The sequence below is a fragment of the Hippocampus comes genome, unplaced genomic scaffold (assembly GCF_001891065.2).
Source record: "Hippocampus comes isolate QL1 unplaced genomic scaffold, H_comes_QL1_v1.1 scaffold78, whole genome shotgun sequence".
Classification (NCBI taxonomy): Eukaryota; Metazoa; Chordata; class Actinopteri; order Syngnathiformes; family Syngnathidae; genus Hippocampus; species Hippocampus comes.
This window is the reverse complement of record NW_017805798.1, coordinates 2,241,096-2,261,968: the sequence shown is the minus strand read 5'-3', so window position 1 is coordinate 2,261,968 and position 20,873 is coordinate 2,241,096. Positions and strand designations below refer to the sequence as shown.

Sequence of the window (20,873 nt, the reverse complement as noted above, 5' to 3'; positions counted from 1 at the left end):
TGAGCGCCGGCGGGGCCCTGTGGTGGGCGTTGGGCCGCGCGGGGTTGCCGGCGGCCTGGCTGGCTGACGGCGTGCAAACGTGATGATGTCATCGAGGAATGAGTCTCAGAGAGAAGCACTGCTCAAGTACCGATGAGTCGGATTTAATTTTCAGATTTAATCTTTACTTGTTCATTCACATACTGTACATGTTTGATTGAACTTTTATGTGCCATACATTTTAATGACTCATTTAGTTTTCTTTTTTGTCGTTATTGAAGTCAGTGTTTGTTTTCTAAATGCTTTATGTGACTATGGCTTTTCATAATGTTAAATGTACTTTTTCGGGATGAAATCCTTGCCTTGTTTTTGACAAACACTTAGACCTACTAGGCTACTGTATTTTATGATGTTGGTACCTGGAGAGCAGTTATGTCTTTATTTTTAAGTGCTACTTTGTATCAAAAGTTTGAGAACCACTGTCACAGAGGACTTCTCCTCATACGAACACTCGTTTGCACTCACGGTGAATGTTCAAGATGTCAGATTTAAGTACAGCCCCTGCCCCAAAAAAAAGCTCATTTGTGGAACAATATCAATATTTTTTTTTCGATCAACTTTTCCTTCGCCAGTTTCTACCAAATGTTATGGAAGAGGAACCCATTGTAGTTGTTGGTGCAAATCCAGAAAAGGGAGACATGTTTCTGTTCTGTTTGGCAATGTAAGGGTTGTCATGGCAACAAAAGATTCATTTCTCCTCGTTATGAACGGACCTGTTATTTTGGATTGGTTACGCTGCTTTATCAGATGTTGCAATCTTTTTTTGTTAAATTACATAATTGGAACAATAACTTGTCGCTGTATTTCGTTGCTGGACATTAAATGTCATTCAATTAAAAATTGAATTCAAGTTAATGTAATTGGAACCTTATACCACTGAAAGTCATTGCACCATACATTGAAATTCAAATGGCAGCAGGCCATTGCAATGAATTACATCATTCATTTAATGAAAATAGGAGCACCATTCACTGCAGCTCTTTGCACCGTAAATTTGATGTTTTAATTTCTACAGGAGCTTACCGTACCTTACGTCAGTGCAGCTCAATGCATCCATTATTAGATCAGATGACATTAACTTGTATGGATGTAATATATGTAGAATACAGTTTGGAATGTTATCTTTTTTTTCCCTGCTATTTATTAAAGCTTTTGATCGTATTTATAAGTGAATTAGAAGTCTTTTGTGCATGAAATGGATCATCAATAACCACATTGGCCTCTGTGCGATGTCTTCAAATGTCCATAAGATGATGCTGGCATGGTGTGTCTTCTGCCATCTTTGTGTTTACTCTGAACTGAATGTGGCTTCTCGCAACATGTCGTGGTCATGATGTCCTTTCGCTTTACTGGATTAAAATTATGCCCACGAGACGCCCCTCCCAGAAAAGTTCATAAGTGCGGTTGAAATGTTTTCGTCTCCTGCTGTCACATCTTTCGAGATTTTCTCACACATGGGGGCAGGGGGATTGCATGTGCCCCTTTCCAGACCCTTCTCTTCACACTTGTATCATTTATTTGTTTAAAAACGTTCATTTTTGTGTGTTGTTATGTAACACTGCCGAAAAAGGGTGGTGCTGGATGGCCTCTGCTTTTTTTTGGATGACATCACTGGATGGAGCCTGGTGACAAATAAGACTTGTCATTTATGATTTTATATTTGTAATAGAAACTTTTCTACCATCTTCAAAATAATGGGACGCCCTCGTAAAACAGTAATCCAATTTAAATGCAGAAGAGAGCGCTTTGAGCACCAGCATGTGATTCAACATAGCCCAAAGGCTACACATGAGATGGCGGCAGTTCTCGGGCTTATGGTATGGATTCACCGTTTACATTATTTACGAAACGACTACAATAAATAGGCAGGCTCATTTGGTTCTTGAGAAATACTTCATTGGAGCAAGAAAAAAAAGAGAAGACATTTTTTTTTTCACCTGGAAAATTGTAAAAACACGGACACATAAGTCATATCTTTATTACCCCACGTCACAGGGCACACACAATGTTCAAGTATGCCTGAGGAACTAAAATGGAGCAACTGGTGGGGGTGTGGGGGGGTGGGAAACAATTTTGAAGAGAGATAAAATTCATTTTTTAAAATAAGTGAACCGGCATTGCATTTCACAAAAATCCATAGACGCTCAATGATTTTGGAACAATTCAATGTAAAGTGCTCGCTAGTTTGAGTTGACAAAAACAAAAAAAAAAAAGCACCTGTTCCCTTGGAAAGATCGCAAGCACACGCGCGCACAAACACACACACACATACACACACTTTACAAATGATGGAGGTACAGTAATGACCAACCAGAAGACCATGGACCACATTTCATTGATTAGTCCTTTAATAAGAAAACTGCTTCCTTATGTTCCTTGGTTAATGCTAACAGTGAGAATGTGGCCGTCGCGGCGCCCGCCCGTTACACATCAAGCCGCTGTTGTCCCCCGTGTACACTTTCTTCCTCTCCCACGACATGGCCCACATCTCCGCTCAAGTCCTTCGTGATGAGAATGATGATGCTGATCTGGTGCGGCGTTGACAAGAGCAGGGGTCGATCCTGCTGATGCCTGCCTTTTCCTACAGGTCCTGAGAATCCACTGGTTTCCTTGTGTTGTGCCGTATGTTGGGAGGCACCTTTCAAAAGAAAAAAAAAAAAAAAACTAAAAAAAAAAAAAAAAAATCAGAGTGAACCAGAATGGGAGGGGGGAGGTCAGGTCAATAAACTCCCCCCTTCCAGCGCCGCTGTCCGCCAAAGCCCAATCCTAAGCGTAAAAAGGTCAAAAGGTGTATTGGAGAATGGCTTTACTCCTCACAGTCTGCGGGGGGAGCTGGAGCCCCTGGGAGCTGAGGTGCGCTTGGTGGCGGACTTGCGGCTGTTCTGCGGCGTCTGATTGGCGTTGGTGGCCGAAGGTTTCCGAGCGGTTGGCGGGAGCCTCCCTTTGGGGCCCCTCCGGGTGGCCCTCTGCCCCGCGCGGCCCCTTGCGGCCCCCACTCGTCACTTGCGCGAGTGCAACGTGTCCTGGAACTTGGTGCTGGTGTAGCGCAAGTGGAATCCTTTCTTGTTGATGGTGTCATCCGAGCGGAACTTGATCACGATGGAGTCGCCGGCTGAGTAGATCTCCTCGGGAGGCTGGGCAAGGGGTTGGTACAGACACAATGCAAAAAACACAGTGAATTGGGGTGGGGTGAACCTAAAATGTAGACTTTTTTTGTTCTAATTGAGCTGTATAGGTTCTGGGAGGTGATGACAAAAACCTGACATTTCAAGAGTGATGTGGAGACTTTTTAAATTCACTATCCAACAACGAGGTCGACAAGAATTGTTCCGCTTACCCCCGAGCCACAGTAGCGTCCCAGCCGCGGAGACTTGGTGTCAGCCCCGTCAAAGAGCTCCATGTAGTCGTAGCCGCAGTCTGCCTCCTCCTCGATCTCGAAGGTCTGGAAGATGAGCTCCACGCCGTAACCTTTCTCGGCCGAGATGACCCACTGGCAGTCGGAGGCTCCGGGGTAGTTGTTGTCCCCGAACTGGGCGTGGGAGAACAGGTCCTTGGTCTTGACCTCGGCCTTCAGGCGACCGCCGCACTCTGCGCATGGAAAAAGTCGAGAGTTCAACTTTTCTGTTTCGCGAAGAGGAGTTAAGTCTCGTTCCCAGACAAATGTCGAGTACAGTGCTACCTTGACTTACAGGTGCCCCAACTTGCGAGTTTTTCAAGTACGAAAGTAAGCTTTGACGTGACGTGTTAAGAATTGTGTGACGGTACGACGATGCGGACCTGCGCTGTGGGACGCCTCAAAGCCTTTCTTCTGCACAGAGTTGTCGGAGAAAAAGCGGATGAAGAGTTTATTGCCGCTGGACGTGATGGGCTGCGGCTTCTTTGTGCCGCAGAAGCGACCGAGAGTTTGGGCTTTGCCGTCTTTGCCGTCGTAGATTTCGATGTGGTCGTAGGCGCACTCCAGATGAGCCTCCATGTCGATCTCGTTGAAAGCCTACGACGGGAAGAGGACTGGTCAACGTTACATTCGCGCGCTTCTTCTTGAGACGGTGGCGGGCCACTTCATTAGGTACACGTGCAACACAAAAGGCGGATCCAAAATGTCGCCTTTATCAAGGCGTACTTGTACAAGGGACCCGACCTGCATGTTTTTCATAATACGAAAAATGTAAAAACAATACTCGTAGGCATACATTCTTTATCTTCCGGTAAAAACGACCAATGTTACAGCATGCTACAGAGTCTCACTTCCTGGAAGTGCACAACAGTATTATCCCGCCACCCAGTGGCCAAGGCGAGCACACCAGAAAGAGCATCACAATGATTTGAATTGCGGCATTAATTCACGATGCATGAGATGACGTTTAAGTCTTGACATTTGTCTGCAAGCTTTTACAGGCCACACTGAAAAACAAAAAGTGAACATCTCTCAAAAACCCGATGTGCTAGGGAAAAAAAAAAGTAAGCATTTTTTTAAAATCAGCGTCAAAATACGAGGCACAGAAAAAAACACCTGTTTAAAATTTGCCGTTGACCTGCGTTATGTTATTAGTTGATATTTTACTTGACACAGTTTGTTATTTTTCCTTATTAAAAACACAAACGAAAATGCAATTTGTGGGGGGGAGGGGGGATGCTGTAACGGATTCATGCCCTTTCCATTCATTTCAATGGGGAAAGATGATTTGAGATGTGAGCGTTCTAAATTACAAGCTTGGTCATGGAACCAATGAGTACCAATGAGTTGTCCTGGTCGCCAGCCGATCACAGGTCACACATGGACCAAAAACAACCAATCACATTCGCAACTACGGAAAATTTTCATTTCATCTAACAATGTTTTTGGGCATGTGTGAGGAACGTGTCACATACTATTTTGATGCGGTGGCCGGGCGTGGTGGTGAGCGCCCAGGTGCATGCCTTCTTGCTGGGATATTTATCTGGCCAGTTGGGACTGGTGATGGTACCGCTCACACTGGTCACTGTGTGATCGCAGCCGGCTGCAATGACCCCCGCCCCACCCCCCAAAAAGAACAGCGTGAGAATCTTTGCAGAGGAAGTCAATGCTGAATTTTGTCAGGCTACCCTCTTTGCAGTCGTGCTTGTTCTCGTGCAGCACAAAGCCGCTCCTGCACTGGCAGCTGTAGCTTCCGAAGGTGTTGACGCATTCGTGCTGACAGCCGCCGTTCTCCTTGGAGCACTCGTCTTTGTCTGAGGACGCACACGGGGGGCGACAACGGGTGTCAAACTCGAGGCTCGCTAGCCAAATACAGCCCTCGACATCATGGGGTGTGGCCCGTGAACACGCGAGACCATTTTTCTACTTGCCAGAAAAATGATAACCAAAATGCAGCTGCAATTATGTAATATGATGGGATGATTATTGGACTTCCCCACAAACGACATTTGAGTGTAAAGGACAAGATGTGTCATTGACTTGTGGCTCTGGCCACATGCCTGGACTGCAAACAAACACTGAGCAGCTCAGCTTCTGGCGATTGTCAAGGCTAGCTCAAAGGTTTTGAAATCTGTTTTTTATGAATAACGAATGATATCCATGTGAAGAAACAGAATTATTTGTCACAAATAATTAGGATGCAGAAATATCAATGTGCATTTCTACAAATCTCTTTATGCTCAGCTTCTGGCGATTGTCAAGGCTAGCTCAAAGTTTTTGAAATTCAACAGTCTGTATTTATGAATGTGAAGAAACAAAATGATCATGATTTGTCACAAATAATTAGGATGCAGAAATATCAACGTGCATTTCTACAAATCTCTTTAAGTGTTTCCATTTTTGAACATGTGCTTCTATAATGGGCCTAGGAAATCACGATTGGTGAGCTATCTTTAGAATAGGCTACCCTAACAAAATGATCATGATTTGTCACAAATAATTAGGATGCAGAAATATCAACGTGCATTTCTACAAATCTCTTTAAGTGTTTCCATTTTTGAACATGTGCTTCTATAATGGGCCTAGGAAATCACGATTGGTGAGCTATCTTTAGAACAGGCCCGCAGGCCACTCGTGGTTGTAGGGAGCCACCTGGTGTCTGCAGACACTGCGGTAGTGAACACTGATTGAGACAAAAGACAAGCAGTGGCTTTATTTTTCTTGTTTTTTTTTTTGCTTTTGCTTAATGGCATGTGATATCAATTGAAATCAATTCCGAACTCGATGAACTCACCGGAGAAGAACTGCGCTTTAAATCCCTTTGCGACCACTAAGCCGGATGAAGTGGCGGCGGCGTTTTCGGCGGCGAGGTCATTGACGTGATACATGGCTTTCACAGCGAGACGCGTGGCGGTGGTGACCAAAAAAGGAAAACAGAACAAACCCACCCAGCGCCGATACATAAGAACCCCAGTGCTCACGTCATTGCCCTCAGTCTCGAAGACGTCAAAGAGCAGAGTGATGCGGTATTGCGTTGGGGCGACCAGCTGCCAGATGCAGTTCTTGTTGGGGGGGTATTCCCTGGGCCACCCGGGGCTGGTGATGGAGCCGTTCAGCTTCGTGATGAAGCCTCCGCAGGCAGCTGCACATGGCAAGAAATGAAATAAAACGGCATGACTGGGATCCAAGAGCAAATATCCATCAGGAAAAAATGTAACCCGTCAAGAGAAGTGTCAGCCCAGTCCAAGGAAATGCTGTGTAGCGTTCAATCCAAATTATTGCTATTAGTTCTGTCTTATTGTTTACTTGCGTGTCGTCACGGTTGTCAGCGTGGCAAAGGTGACAATGCGCTAGTTCCGAGCGAAGAAAAACACCATCCGACATACCCTCACAGCTGCGCTTGTCAGCGGCCAGCTCGTAGCCCGGGTCACAGGCACACTTGTAGCTGCCCAGCGTGTTGACACAGCGTTGCTCACAGCGACCGTTGTCCGGCTTGGAGCACTCATCCATCTCTGAAACACAAAAAAGTGCGTTAGGGAGCCTTTTCGCTGGGCCCCCTTTGCTTCCATGGCCGCCGTGCGAGACATCCTCCAAACAACGAGGTTCACACACAACCCCGGTGGCGCAATCACATACGGTGCGACCTTCAAACTCAAACGCCGCAAATGTCAAAACCTTGACTTGATTTTCCCCAAATGAAATTCTATGAATCCATTTCAGCCTCTCAAAAACCATCTGTATTTTTGGGGGGGTTCTGCTTTAAGCAAAAAAAGAAAGAAAAGAAAACTCAGTTGACATCTAGAAATCGAGTTAGCTCGCTGCCAAGTGGCTAGCTCAGTGTTTTCCAATTACTGTTCTGCGGCGCAATGTGTCATGAGAGATTGTTTGGTCTACTCAGGGGTGTCAAATCCATTTTCGTAACGGGCCACATTTTAGTTACCGTTTCGCTTGGAGAGTCATTATGACTGAAATCATCTTAAGAAGTCAAGAACAACCACTTATATAAATTCAACTCTTGTTTCAGTTACTGTAATGAGGTGTTTGGCAACAAGAAAATGCTGACAATATCGCTCTCATTTATTACATCAGAGAATTTAAAATTTTGGTCGAGATTTTAGCAAGAATCACGGAAGTTGACATGTTTGATTTGCTTTCACGGGCCACATAAAATGATGTGGCGGGCCAGATCTGGCCCCCGGGCCATGCGTTTGACACCTCTGGGTTAAATTACGCAATTTCACTTAATGGATTGAAAAATCGTGCATCTATGCAAGCAACATAGAGTGACCGTCAGAACAATGAAATGCTCTTCCAAGACAGCCAACCACTGTCACATCATCATCGTCGTCATCATGATCATCATTTCCGTATTTTTTGTTTGGTGGTGTGCCTTGACGCCGGGCAGCCGCAATATTTGTCACCACGTTTCAAAAGAAGAGGGTTTCATTCATCACATTTTTTTTTACATTACATCACTGTTTTGCTTCTTTCGATGCTTCCACGACAGTTCATGTCGAGGAGGGGGGGGGGGGAGATTGAAACGTGAGGCACAGCTGTCATGCGGTTGAGTCAAGTTGAGAGTATTTCAAGAGTGGTTTCTTGCGCAAATGAATGTCATAATTTTGTGTGCTGAATGAGTCAACGTTTCGGCGGACTCGTCAGTCTCGAGAACACAACAAATTGTGTGAACCTGAAGGGCCTGGGGGGGATATTTGGACTGTATCTATTTGAGGCGTCCTCAACGCAGCTCCTGAAAAAGACACTCAGGAGCGCCATGCCGATTTCACCACTGAACACAAATTGGGAAGCGCATCGTTAAAAGGACACAAAAACGTCTCAAGGACTCAAGCCTGAAATGGAACAGGAAGGTTTCACGATAGCAACCTTTAACTGCCAATATTTCCAATCACGGGGGAAAAAAAAATGCGTTTGACCTTTAAGGATCCCCCTGCGATTTCGAGCGCTAATGCCAAACACATTACTTCTTCCAGACGTACACGCAGAAATTCCCCCGCGGCGTTCACGACCTTTTCAACCCTGACCTTTGAAAAAGTTGGCTGCAAATCCGGCCTTGTTGACGGAGCCATCTGAAACAAATTTCATCCACAGCTGGTTGGAGCTGGTTTTGATGTCATCCGGTTTGTCATAGCCGCAGAAGCGGCCCAGCAGGGGGCTGTTCTCCGAGTTCCCGTCACGCACCTCCAGGTAGTCGTACGCGCAACTGTCATGTCTCTCGATCTACGTGACAGAAGGTTCGCTTTTGGGCCGGCTGTCAACCAAAAGCGTGCGTCGCGCTTGGATTCGAGGCCTTACTTCAAAGGACTGGAAGGTGAGGCCGACGTGGTAGCCCTGAGCTACGGTAACCTTCCACACGCACGCCTTGTTCGGCCGGTAGTCGTCGGGGTAGTTGGGGGACTGGATCTGGCCGCTGTCCTTCTTCACCTCCCCACCACAGATGGCTGCACGTGACAGGGAGAAAACAATAAAAACTCGCTTGATCGCAAAATGATCAACGCGTGCCTTAAGAAAATAAAACGTGCGCGCACTGTTGGGATTTTCGCAATGTGGATTAGCCGAAATGCCTCACACACACACACACACACATAGACACACAGTGACTAACACGCGCGCAGGCTTCTGCGTGGCCTGGAAACAATAGAGCCGATTCTGAGCGCCGGCCAAAATCTGATTAATGCAGCATAAAGTGGCTGACACATCAGCAGCACGGCTGCCAAAAAAGGAGGAGATTCCTGCAGCTTGGAGGCGGATGTGCGAGTTCATTCGGCTGAGCGATATCGCCCTGTGCCGAAAAATGGGCGCTTACCCTCATAAACGGCGGAGAAACCTTTTCCCACCCAGTTGCTGCTGCTGCGGAACTCGATCCAGAGCCGGCTGTCGGTGGAGATGATTGGCTCGGGGAGTTTGTCGCCGCAAAAACGCCCTGGAACACAGGGGGGTTCGGGGGGTTGTAAGTATCATACAATTTGAGCAGAATTACAGGATGATGCCTCCAAAAACACGCTCGTCGTGCTGCTCGTTGCACTCAATGTTTCGATATACAAACAGTGCAATGTCACTTTGCTTTGCCTCACTGGCTTTCTTTCTCTCTTCGTGAGCCATATGAGTCGAAACAAATCAAAACCATCCCGAGGGCCCCCCACCCCCCCACACCCATATCGCTTGAGTTGCCAAAACGTATGCTCACGTGGGACACGTCGGGAAGTCAACTCCTCAAATTCCAGATGGAAAGTGCTCAGAGGGAAATTTGCTTGTGATGCGAAACCAAACGAATGACAACAGACATTTCGTTGGGAGGAGAATCACGTCAAAACACGACGATATATATATTATCAACAACAAGTCTTGTCTCCTGAAAGGCAAACATGTCATGAACTCCTTTTGCTTGGATCAAACTGACCATGGAGCGGCGCCTTCCTCCAATAGCCATCGCGGATTTCCACATGGTCATACCAGCACAGGTGGCTCCTGTATAGATCCATGGAGGTGAAGTTCAGAATGATCTTTAAAAACCAAGAGAGGGGTGATTATTGACACTCGACGGGGACAAAGGTCACACAGCGATAAAACCTTGGAAGAGAGACAACGCCAGCACATGGAACCGAGAGCCGCGTTTGTTTGTCGAAAAGCGCCGCGGCGCTGATTCGGCTTTTACCGGCAGCTCACCTTTTCTCCGGGCGTGACGGATATTCTCCAGATGCAGTGCATGTAGGCCGAGTAGCCGTTGGGGAAACCCGGAGAGGAAAAATTGCCGCTGCTATCCTGGAGACTGTCGCCACATCCTGTCCGCGGAGACAAACACACGAGGGGACGCGCGCGTTAAGGCCTGAGCCGTGAGCCATGTGGAACAGCAAATCAGTCCCAGGCCCAAACACCTCTGCCGCAAATTCCGACTATCCACGCCGACACCTGCACAGGAACCGCAGTGCCGACGCCTATGTTGAAATCGTAACACCAAAGAGTGACGCGTGGTGAGGTTCACGGTTTGTGAGGCACTGACATTAGTCTGATTGACGCATTTCGAAGTCAAGCGGCTTGGCATATTTGCTAGTGAATTAGCAGCATGACATTTATTTAAAAAAAAACAAAAAAAAAACGGACTGGTATTTTCGGACCTGATGTTTGAAGCAGATGTTTAAGCGACAGCGTTGGTCTTCATTTGTTAATTGGATCCTGTTTGGATTGGTAGTGCAGGTTTGAGGAACCTTCTAAGGTTTCATTCCAACATTTTCCAAGTTTGGCTCTGATTTGGCGCAAAAGTTTGCCAATTCACCGCAGCTGCAGTTTCATTTTCCTCACCAGCATTTTTGTTCAATTATCTTAATGAATAGTCCATTGCATGAGAAGGCTGGGTGGAAGATAAAAGACTGGGAATGGTGATGTGTTTTGAAGCATGTGACAAGTTTGGAAATCTCAAGAGGGCCAGCATATTCCACAAATGCTGAATCTCTTCTTCGTGCGGCAGAATTCTGTCCGCCTCACCTTGCACTCCCTTAACTGCATTTTTCTGCAAAACTCAATATTTTCCTGACAAATATTAAATATGTCAGCCTGACTTTGGAAAAAAAGCAGCATGCACATATTCAAAATGTCAGCGCGACAGAAACGGGCACTTCCCAATTCCGAGCCCCGTCAACCAGGTTCGTGTGGGATTGCGCAATCTGGAGTGAGGCTCTGCCTCCCCCGACCTTCTGGCCCTGAGAGCGTTTGAGAAGGAGAAAGGGAAAGGCAGCTCTTTCATGTGAAACATGTGGTGAGGCGCTCAGTCCGGATCAGAGGTGTCAGAGTTTGGGATTTTTCAGTGGAGTTACTTTCCATTTGGTTTTGACTTTTGTCCTTTAAATTGAGTTAGCTTGAATTCATTTCGAGAGCGAGTTCAAGTTTTTATGAGCTGGGTTTTTTTTTTTTAATAATTTGTTTCAGTTTAATTCATACTAGATGTATGTTTTTTTTTTTGGTTTTTTTTTTAATACATTGTGTTTGTTGGGCGCACGCTTTATAAAAAGATTTTAAAAGGTCGCAAAGTATTGCATAATAGAGTAAAATACAGTTCTCAAACAACGGTTTGACCCTCCTTCTGTACGGACACAGCAATACGGAAATAAAATGAAAATATTTCATTTTCGTCCTAGTTATTTTCGTGAGTTTTCGCTCACGAAAATAACCTTGGTCCAGATGACGAGCTTAGAAATGAATCGATATGAGACACACTCTCTTGAAGCCCGGTCTGAAAATAAAACCGGCCCTCTATAAATAACTCAGCTCTCGAGAGGATGTGATACATTATGTACGTGATGCTTCTGCTTAACTGGCAAAATTAAATATGCAAAGACTTGACGTTAATGCCGGCGCCAGGGGGCAAAAAAAGGGGAGGTTCGAGATGTATTTCATTCAGTGAAGTTACTGAGCGTAGATTTGTATCTACGCTCCGTTGCCCCCTCTTGTTATTTTAACTCACTTTGGAGAAATGAAACAACCTCCCCAACTTTTGACGCGAGTGACTTTGCTCAAGTGCGTGCCGGCGGCGAAACAAGGAACCCCTTAATGATGAGTCGCGGACAACAATCCGAGAGGCTTAAACACCACTTCGGGGGCCGGCGTAAGCGATGATTAAACATTTCCAGGAACGCGATACACGAATGGGAGATCCGCGGCTGAGGAAGGTTTCTGTCGGTTTTCCTGGAAGAACATCGCTGCCGCCACATCATAAGGGGCTTTCCTCCCCCAACACCGTCCTTGAGGGAGATGACGTTGAGCAAACACAGATGCGCATACGGTAATCTGTGTATATACGGTATGGCTCCGTTTAAGGTTCAAAACCGCCGTCTCGGGCCTCCGACGTAAAGCCCCAGCAGCTGGTTCGACTTTGCGAGCCATCGCCGTGTTTGACAGCGCCGCTATCCTGACCTGACCTGTAATTAACTGCGTGACATCAAATCGACACGGCCGGCGTCTGTTCCTCGTGTACTGACGTTAAACGCCATCCGTTCTGTTTACACCAAACGCAGTGTCAACAAAGTGCTTCGCCAAAGCGGCCAGCTTACGTAACCCTCCCTCGCCGTGTCGCGCTTCACTTTGTTAGCCATTTGTCCTCTCATGACCGGCGGGTATCTGGGACGACTTCTCGTCGCTGGCCGGTGCTTGCGCTCGCTCCCTCTCCGCTTGGGAGTCTGGGACGCTGCAGCCAGGCAGTCGCGCCACATCAATAAGTCGAGGAGAGGCTATTCCCATCCAGTAGGAGATACATCGAGGGAAAGCAGGACAACTGCAGATCTCTCACGCAAGTGCAAAAATAGACAAGGGAGGGGAGAGAAAAGAAAAAAGAAAAAAAGAAAGCCCACAGCAGACAGGATCTGCCGTTTTGGTCTTACTGGAGCATTTGTAGAGTTTGCGTGCCTGTGCGATATCCCCTTTGCTAAGTCTGGTTCTCTGGCCAATGGGTGGTCGCACACCGTTCACATCATAGCGCGGCAGGATGGTGTCCAGGAAGATGCCCCTGCGATGCATAGAGAGGGAGACGGATGGACGTTAGTGCCACATGACCCTTGAGAGCCCGTTCCGGAGGATTTTGTGCATGTGAACACCGGACGAGGGGGGAAGACGTCGCCTCCGGTGTGGTTTACGAATGACTGGAAACAATGCGCACAGTATATAATATGCACAAAGCCTGCTCAGAAACGCTGGATTTTAATCCAGTTTCAACCTAAAACCGCTTAACTACGCCCGAATTGTTGTGCGAACCCGTTGACCCCGACGCGCACTATTTATCCGTGCCTTTAAAGCGATGTAAATATGAACAATAATGGATTGTTTTGTACATTACTTTCATTATTTGAATCCGCTTGAGCTTCTCTCCTCGTGCTGTTTTTGCTTTTTATGCAAATATTGTCTTTTCACAGAATTGATTTTTATGCATTACAGTGGTGCCTTAAGACATTAATACGTTCCAGCCCCCCCCCCAGAAAAAAAAACAACTAGAGGATTCAATTGGCCAACACTACCACTTCCGCCCAAAAATGGCCAATTAAAAAAAAAACATATTACATACATAAGACAAATATCATTCAAACAGCCCCACCTGAAAAAAAAAACCCCAAAATGAGGCGATTGAATCGTAAAACAAATTCTACAGGACAAAGTACTGGTATTGTAAAACGTTCTGCAAGTAGTCCTCATCTTTATTGTTGTAAGCATTAAGGGAACAAAAAACAAAGTCATTTCGTTCATTATATATTTGGTGAATTTATCGTCTGATTAATAGGTTATCTGGATTTGATTCTGTCAAATATCAGGAGGAAGTACAATACAATCATGCAGGCAAGATTGACTCAGTAAGATGGTACGTTTTTTCATTATTTAATGTAGAGGATAAAGAAGACACGGTTGCGACAGTGAGATTTGTTCTATCTTCTGTCTACGTGTGTTGCTGCACTTTTGGTGTTCAAATATCCATTTAAAGCCTTTGAACGTCACCACGCCGATGCTATTCGATAGCCCGTCGATGCTCTTTCCCATCGTGTGTTCGCCAGAAACGAGAGGACTTTAAAGCAATGTTGTTTGGTGAGTAAACTTTAGACATCTTAAAGTCTCTTTTTGAAAAAATCGTTTACTATCTGCAAACGTGCCGCTCGCCGTGAGCCGACTTCAAAGCCGACCGTGCTCGCATTTCCGATAGTTAATCGCAAGTCAAGGTAAAAAGTCCGGTCGCTCTTATCTCAAGGTGCCATCGACTTTGCTAAATGATTCAAGTCATCCACCAATTAATTTCACCATAGACACACCACAGAAAACAGTCAAATCACAAAGCACGACAAGAAACTGTTGCCAAACGTGGCACAACATTTCTCTCACCTTACTCATTTGTTCGTGACAAAAAGAAGCCAGTAATCACATTCCTGGCTTATACATCGCAACTTATCATTGACCTGAATCAACACGCACGGCCGCACCTCTATCAGCATTAATTACTCACACCGAGAGTTGGGTCGAAAAGAAAAATGCGATGGGATGTTCCTCATATAAAGCATTTTAATTGCAGCGGGGACCGTTCGGCATATAAACCGTACACAGTTCTGGCATTGAGGCCGCCCTCTTCATAGGAGTACGTACAAAGTCATATCAGTCTAAAATGAAAGACGTCGTAACCAAAAAGGTCAGGTGCAGCATATTTGGTTGGACAAAAGGCCAAGAGAAAAGAAGTACGTCTTAAAAGACTCTTTTCACACTGCTGTCTCATTTGACACTTTGCTCGTTTCTCATCTCCATTTTTTTTTTCTCCTCTGAGTATTGGCGAGCGGCGGCCCGGTTCCCTGATCGTTCCCATGGCGACGTGCCGATCAATGCCAGCCATGTGCAAACACTGCCGCCTGAGCTAACAGTTTAGACTCTTCCCGCTTGCTTGTCTCTCTTTGAGCCTCCGCAAGCCCGTATGCTGGTTCTCTGAGGGAAGAGGAAAAAAAAAAAAAAAAACTCCACTCGAGCCAATGTCAGAGGAGACAAAGGGCACACTGGCAGGTCTCTATTTGAGTTGGCGGCGCTCCACGAGCTGATCCAAAAAAACAATTTGGAGTAAAGAACCCTCATCTTGGGGGCTAACGCAACACAGACAAAACCGATGGCGTTGAGGCTCACTTGTCCCAAGAAGACAGCAAAACATTAAGAGGAAGCATGAAATCTCGCAAACAATAGCCCAGAGTAAAAGCCTCGGCTTCCCACGGTGATTTACTGTAAAAAAAAAACGGCCTGCTCGGGGATCGACAACAAAAGACACTGGGCACAGGTGGATGAGCCAATCGGCGCTCGGGGAAAACGCGCTCGGAGTGACTCGTGGAAAGCAAACAGAATTGCGCGAAGCATTCCTGAGCAGCGGCAGTCATTCCTCTCACGTCTTGACTGATCAACGCAAATCCGCCAATTGGGACAGAATCTGCGCCCAAGTGAAACCGGACCAAGGGAGATTATCAGCCTAACATAGTTGTGTCCAAAGTAGCCGGCGAACTTTGGGGATCGCGAGGTTAAATCCACATCTTGACCCAGTGGGAGCGAAAAGATTGCAGGCCGACAAAGTTGGATCAAGTATTCTGCTGCCAAAGGTCTTCCCGACTCATCAGCTGCAGAGGCTTTTCTTTCGGGGGTGCCGCAGCCCAAGGCTCGCTGGATGTTTTGTTACCCTCTGCCAACCGCCGCTTCCACTAAGGAGCTCGTGTTTTCATCCTGCCTTGGTTTTACATTAGTGACGTGCGACAAAAAAAATATTCCCAAAGTTTTTGAAGGCCAAGGAAAAGCCCGCGGTGGAAAATGTGGCTCCAATTTGATGTGATATGAAAGTCCTGATTTCCTTATTCTTACACTTGATTAGCACAGCCAACTTAAATTTGGAGTCATCCAATCCTCCCGAAAAAGTCTCCAGTTGGTGAAGGACGCTGCTCCTATTCTGGCCTTTCCTCCATTGGCTGCATGTGCGCGCTCAAATTAATGTTAAGATTCTGCATTTTTTTTTTTTTTCAAACCGTTAGACCATGGTGTCAAATTCAAGGCTCGGGGCCCAGATCTGGCCCGCCACATCATTTTATGTGGCCCGCGAAAGCAAATCAATTTCCATGATGCTCACTATAAGTTGTACCAAAATTTCAAATTCTCATATGTAACAAATCAGTGAGATATTTTCAGCTTTTTTCTGAGACCAAACCTCTCATTACAGTACTCTGGTTTCAGTCAGAATGGCCCTCCAAGTGAAACGGGAACTAAAATGTGGCCCGCTACAAAAATGGGTTTGACGCGCCTGCTTTAGACACTCTGAAAACGAAACATAAAATTCTGACAACCCCGTTAACTGTCCGATTAAATTCACAAAAATATCGGTCTTTTTCTTTATAGGTCTTTGTCTTTTGTTGTAATTTGTTAAAGTGCAAATAAATAAATAAATACAAATAATCTGAAAAAAAAATGGCCCAAATAAATTTAATTGGTCAGGCCCGAAAATGCCATGATCAATTTTATGATGCGTCATCAGTGCTGTAAAATTCCCGTCAGTATCTACAGTTCGATGAATCCCGAATGGGGCCTCCTGTTTCTGGGAATCTTCGTGCTCACATGAGAAGGTTCCTTAGGAACCGAGCCTCCGTTGACACCCGTCAAGCGTCATCGGTGACTAATTTGTTCTGCATGCTTGAACTGCGCATGCGCGAAAGGAACATTCAGTGCTTTTCAGCAACGCACCTGGCAAGGTCAGCAGGGATGAAATAGAACCACGTCGAATTCATCTCTGCTGAATATCACCGACTACGATAAAACGACCGTTACATACGTAACTGCATTCCGTGCAGCCTCGGACGGTCAGTCGGGACGAAACAGAATGCGGCTCGCGTCGATGAAATTTGGATTGCTTTGAGCTTGGCTGAGGTCGAGCGGTTTCATTTATTCGGCGCTCTGCGACACAGACGGGGTCCAAAAGAGTGGGCCTGCTCCATGGCTTCGCACGTCGGTCTGTGGCCTGCCGGCGAGGTCGTTTGGCTGGCGTGCTTTCTGTAGAATCTGCAGAGGAGTGAGGGCCACATCTGACACTCAGACGGGACACCTCGGCGTTCACGCGGCAGGCAGGTCAAAAGCCAACAGTTTTTTTACTGTCTAGGTCACTGTAACCACAAAGAGTGCGATTCAAAAATGAAAAGGTTTCCGGTGCATAAGGGATGACAAACCTGTACGTAGCGAATGCTCTTCGATGCCATACTATTTTCCGATAAGTCTAGACCATAAAAACAAAACGCACCCAAAGCAAATTTCACCTCTACACTAAGCGGAGCGCATTCCTGACCTATAGCCACGGCCGGGCGGGTAGCTCGGCGCATTGGCTTGCGCCCAGCCGCAGAGTGTGTTTAGACAAAGATTCTCTCTCGGCTTCCTGGAATCCGTCTGCTTGCAGAGAGAGCAGAGCAGCTGATTTGAGAGCAGGCGCGTACACCGGGAGACTCGAACACAAGGCACTGGAGAGACATTGTGGCTCTTGGAGAACAAAAGAGCAGCTCACAGCTGGTTCTCATATCTGACTGGGGTCGTGATGATCATAGGCCAGGCTCACTCATTTTGTTATTTTGAGTTGCGTGTGACCAGATATCACATTACACCCACTCTGGCTGCTCCACGTCAAAACCTTTTTTTTTTTTTTCTGATTTAGGTAGAAGCCCGCATCATCTCGAATGATTGTCGACTGCAGCTGCAGCCCCGCTTCCTCTTTTTATCTATACAAGAGGGGCAAGGGTCATCATGTGGTTTAAATATGCAGGGGACATTTATTTAAAAAACTTCTATCTCCCGTTGCATGACCTCTAATCTGTCAAACCGAATAGGAAAAAACAATTTCATATTTTCGAGAGGGGAAGTAAACACACACCTGCCACCATTTAAAGCGATTCTACCCGATTAAAGTTCAGCTGTTGGAGGAGACAGCTCACACCGAAGTCACATCCGAAGGTTAACAGCACAGATGAGACTCGTTTGCAACACTTACCATCCAATGACACGTTTCAAAATGCCCCTTTGTGGTGAGCTGCTTTTCTGAGTACAACCGATGACTAAAAAGCCAGAATTGACTCATCTTCTTCCTACATGGCGACTTTGGCTCGACAGTCAGTCCTCCAAATAAAGGAACACTTAAGTAACAAACCAGAAGCGATTCGACGTCAGCGAGTTAAGCAAAGTGGATGGAATGCGGCCCACCGGGTTGCAGTGGGGCTTTCCCCACACTGAGACAACGAGGCACTCTATGTGGCCATGGCAGCACAAAGCCTCTCTCCATTCCATACACTGGCTATCAAGTCAGATAAAAAAATAAATAAAATAAAAGTCCCCTCCTGCCCCCCACCTTGCTTTTCCATCTTTCTATGTGTCATGCACACACTCCCAACCAACAATGAGGCACTCTAAAGCGGTCACACCGATGGAATCAACCAAAACAAAGATCGATTTTCGGGGTGTAGGCAGAGCTAGTTAGATTTCCAGCACATCACAATTGGAGGGGCGACTCATGACATTAAAAACAACAACAACAACAAAAGGAAAACCGAAACGGTGGAAACAATTTCATGCCATATCTCCACCCTTAGAGACCACACTGTTTGTCGTGATGGTGATCCTTGGAGAGCTTAGTACAGGGGTGTCAAACTCATTTTTTGTCGCGGGCCACTTCGGACTTACGGCTTCCCTCGGAGGGCCGGTGCAAAATCTCAACGTTATTTATTACCCATGACAATTTGACATTTCGGTACAGATTTCAACAACAATTATGATAGTTGACACACATGACTTGCGCCGCGGGCCACATAAAATGACGTAGGGGGCCGGATCTGGCCCCCAGGCCTTGACTTTGACACCTGTGGTTTAGTATTTCTGATGTGGTACGTGGTGTAAAATGTTTGTGAACATCCCTTGCATTCTAGTCAGCTTTTCTGTTTTTGGTACAAAGTGAAGAAGAAAAAAAAAAAGATAGGATTTCTTCTTTTAATCAAGACAATATATTACTAGCGTTGGAATCTGTGAAAGGGAGCAGCTGTCCAAATATCGCACAAATCACACTGGTTCAGCGCTATGCTGGAGGATGACAAGAAAATAAAACCCCCGAGAAGAAGAGACTTTTCATTAAAAAAAAAAAAAAAAAATACACCTACTTTTCTAAAATGTTTTCATAGACGCTCTCAATGCTAATCCGCAAGCACTGACAAGAGAAAGTCGACACGCAAGTTGGAATTTAGAAAACTCGATATCTTCAAAGTGGATCTTTTTTTTTTTTTTCGCGTGTGGCTGCTTTCAGTCTCAGAGATGCTGCCACGTCCAATGGAGAGGACACGGATGCATTTGCAGATATTCTGTATACAGCTATAAAACACGAGGTGCACCCACGGAAAACCAGATGAGAGCTTAAAAGGGTTGCTGAGGGCACAGCATGACTTGACCAAAGACGAGTTTTCATGCGAGGTGGAACGGAGCGCAACTTGGTTTGGCTCGTACCTGGAGAACGTATTCCGGGCATAGTGCATGATACTGTCGAAATCGTAGACTTCTCCTAAGGAATCCACCTCCCCGGGCTCCATTTTCAAAAAGTTGTACTCCTGTCCTGTGAATGGGCAAAAATAAATAAATAAATAATCTGGGTTGAACTGGCCACAACATAAGGCACACATCGAAAAAAAAAAGAGACAAAAGTCATATTGGGTAGATAACGATCAGACTTTTTATACACTGCCAGAGCAATATTGCGCAAGGAACATGAAACAGCACTTAGCTCTTGCTGTTCTTGCCAATGTTCGAAAATGTACCTGGCTGAATGTTGTCTCTGATAATGCTGACGTGTTCGTCTCGATCGGGCCGCGTGTGTTCGTGCCAGAACCCGATCACGTGTCCCAGCTCGTGCACCACGATGCCAAACTTGTCGCAGTTCTTCCCAATGGAAATGGCCTGCGGGCCTCCTCCGCGGCGGCCCACGTAGGAGCAGCACCTGCCAATCATTGAGACAGACACACAGAGGCGGCGTCAACGGGATAAGAATATATACAGTAAGAACTTGACGGCTTTGGAAATGAAACAACACCGAAGTGAAAGCGACGGAAAAATGAGAATTGAGTGATGTCATCGACCTCAATAACCTTTCCTCTATTTAGGAGGATAATTCATATGTATAGAGCGGTGACATTCAATCATTTATCGGTATGTCGCCGCAGATGCGGAGGGTCTAGCGCTCCCTCTCCGCGTGAGATTAAAAGGTTCGGGAAAGGGGAGGACGGGCGCACGCATCGCGGCCCGTTCGAGCCAGACGGCGCTCTCTAATTACCACAAGGCCAGCCAGGCTCTTATGAGCCACGCCTTGAACTTTGCAAAGGACAGAGGGGGGCCTGCTCAATATGCGTCAGACTCGGGCATTCCCGCTGCTAACCGCTGCCGCCAGCGTGGATAATGCCATCCCTGTTGCACATCGGGGCCGCTTACCGAGCTAAAAATGGCTCGCGACTGCTGACTGGAAAAAAAAAATTCTGTCTGATAAACGATGTCCCCTTTCCGTTTAGCGCTACGTCCGAAATGACAGGCAGTTCGTCAGGTCAGAGGGTTTGACAGTCCAAAAGTGTTGTGTTGTTAAAAACAGCGCTGTATTGGATACAAAAAAAAAAAAAAAAATGCAAGCGAATGTGAAGAAACAACCTTGGCCATTGTAATTAAGGAACGCACCGTCAGACTGAATTTGCGTGTTGAGTGTGGTGTGTTGGTGTGCCTTTAAGGGGCGGGGCCCAGTCAGTGGCATCATCAAGAGTCCTTGCAAGTGTTTGCATTTTGTATTCCTGTGTTTGAAAAAAAATATACATATGTTATATAGGTGGAATGGTGGTTGACTGGTGAGCATGTCAACCTCACAGTGCAGACGTGCAGGGTTCGATTC

At 46.2% G+C, this 20,873-nt stretch overlaps 2 protein-coding genes across 2 annotated transcripts in view; one reads left to right on the top strand and one right to left on the bottom strand.

Annotated features, from left to right (window-relative positions):
• Positions 1-2,276, top strand: part of disp3 (dispatched RND transporter family member 3) — a 15,293-nt gene extending 13,017 nt beyond the window's left edge. Inside the window, exon 22 of the mRNA XM_019885552.1 lies at positions 3-2,276. Coding sequence (XP_019741111.1) covers positions 3-83 — 81 coding nt within the window. The 3' untranslated portion in view covers positions 84-2,276. The remainder of the gene's footprint in view (positions 1-2) is intronic.
• An 89-nt stretch (positions 2,277-2,365) lies between these two features.
• The window catches only part of bmp1a (bone morphogenetic protein 1a), a 31,335-nt gene continuing 12,827 nt past the window's right edge, over positions 2,366-20,873 (bottom strand). The window contains exons 5-19 of the mRNA XM_019885553.1: positions 19,762-19,940; positions 19,454-19,559; positions 12,823-12,947; positions 10,118-10,233; positions 9,852-9,954; positions 9,258-9,374; positions 8,747-8,892; positions 8,476-8,671; positions 6,820-6,945; positions 6,228-6,575; positions 5,122-5,247; positions 4,909-5,036; positions 3,817-4,030; positions 3,377-3,627; positions 2,366-3,173 (exon numbers count right to left, since the gene is read on the bottom strand). Of these exons, the coding sequence (XP_019741112.1) occupies positions 3,039-3,173; positions 3,377-3,627; positions 3,817-4,030; positions 4,909-5,036; positions 5,122-5,247; positions 6,228-6,575; positions 6,820-6,945; positions 8,476-8,671; positions 8,747-8,892; positions 9,258-9,374; positions 9,852-9,954; positions 10,118-10,233; positions 12,823-12,947; positions 19,454-19,559; positions 19,762-19,940 (2,416 nt within the window). The 3' untranslated portion in view covers positions 2,366-3,038. The remainder of the gene's footprint in view (positions 3,174-3,376; positions 3,628-3,816; positions 4,031-4,908; positions 5,037-5,121; positions 5,248-6,227; positions 6,576-6,819; positions 6,946-8,475; positions 8,672-8,746; positions 8,893-9,257; positions 9,375-9,851; positions 9,955-10,117; positions 10,234-12,822; positions 12,948-19,453; positions 19,560-19,761; positions 19,941-20,873) is intronic.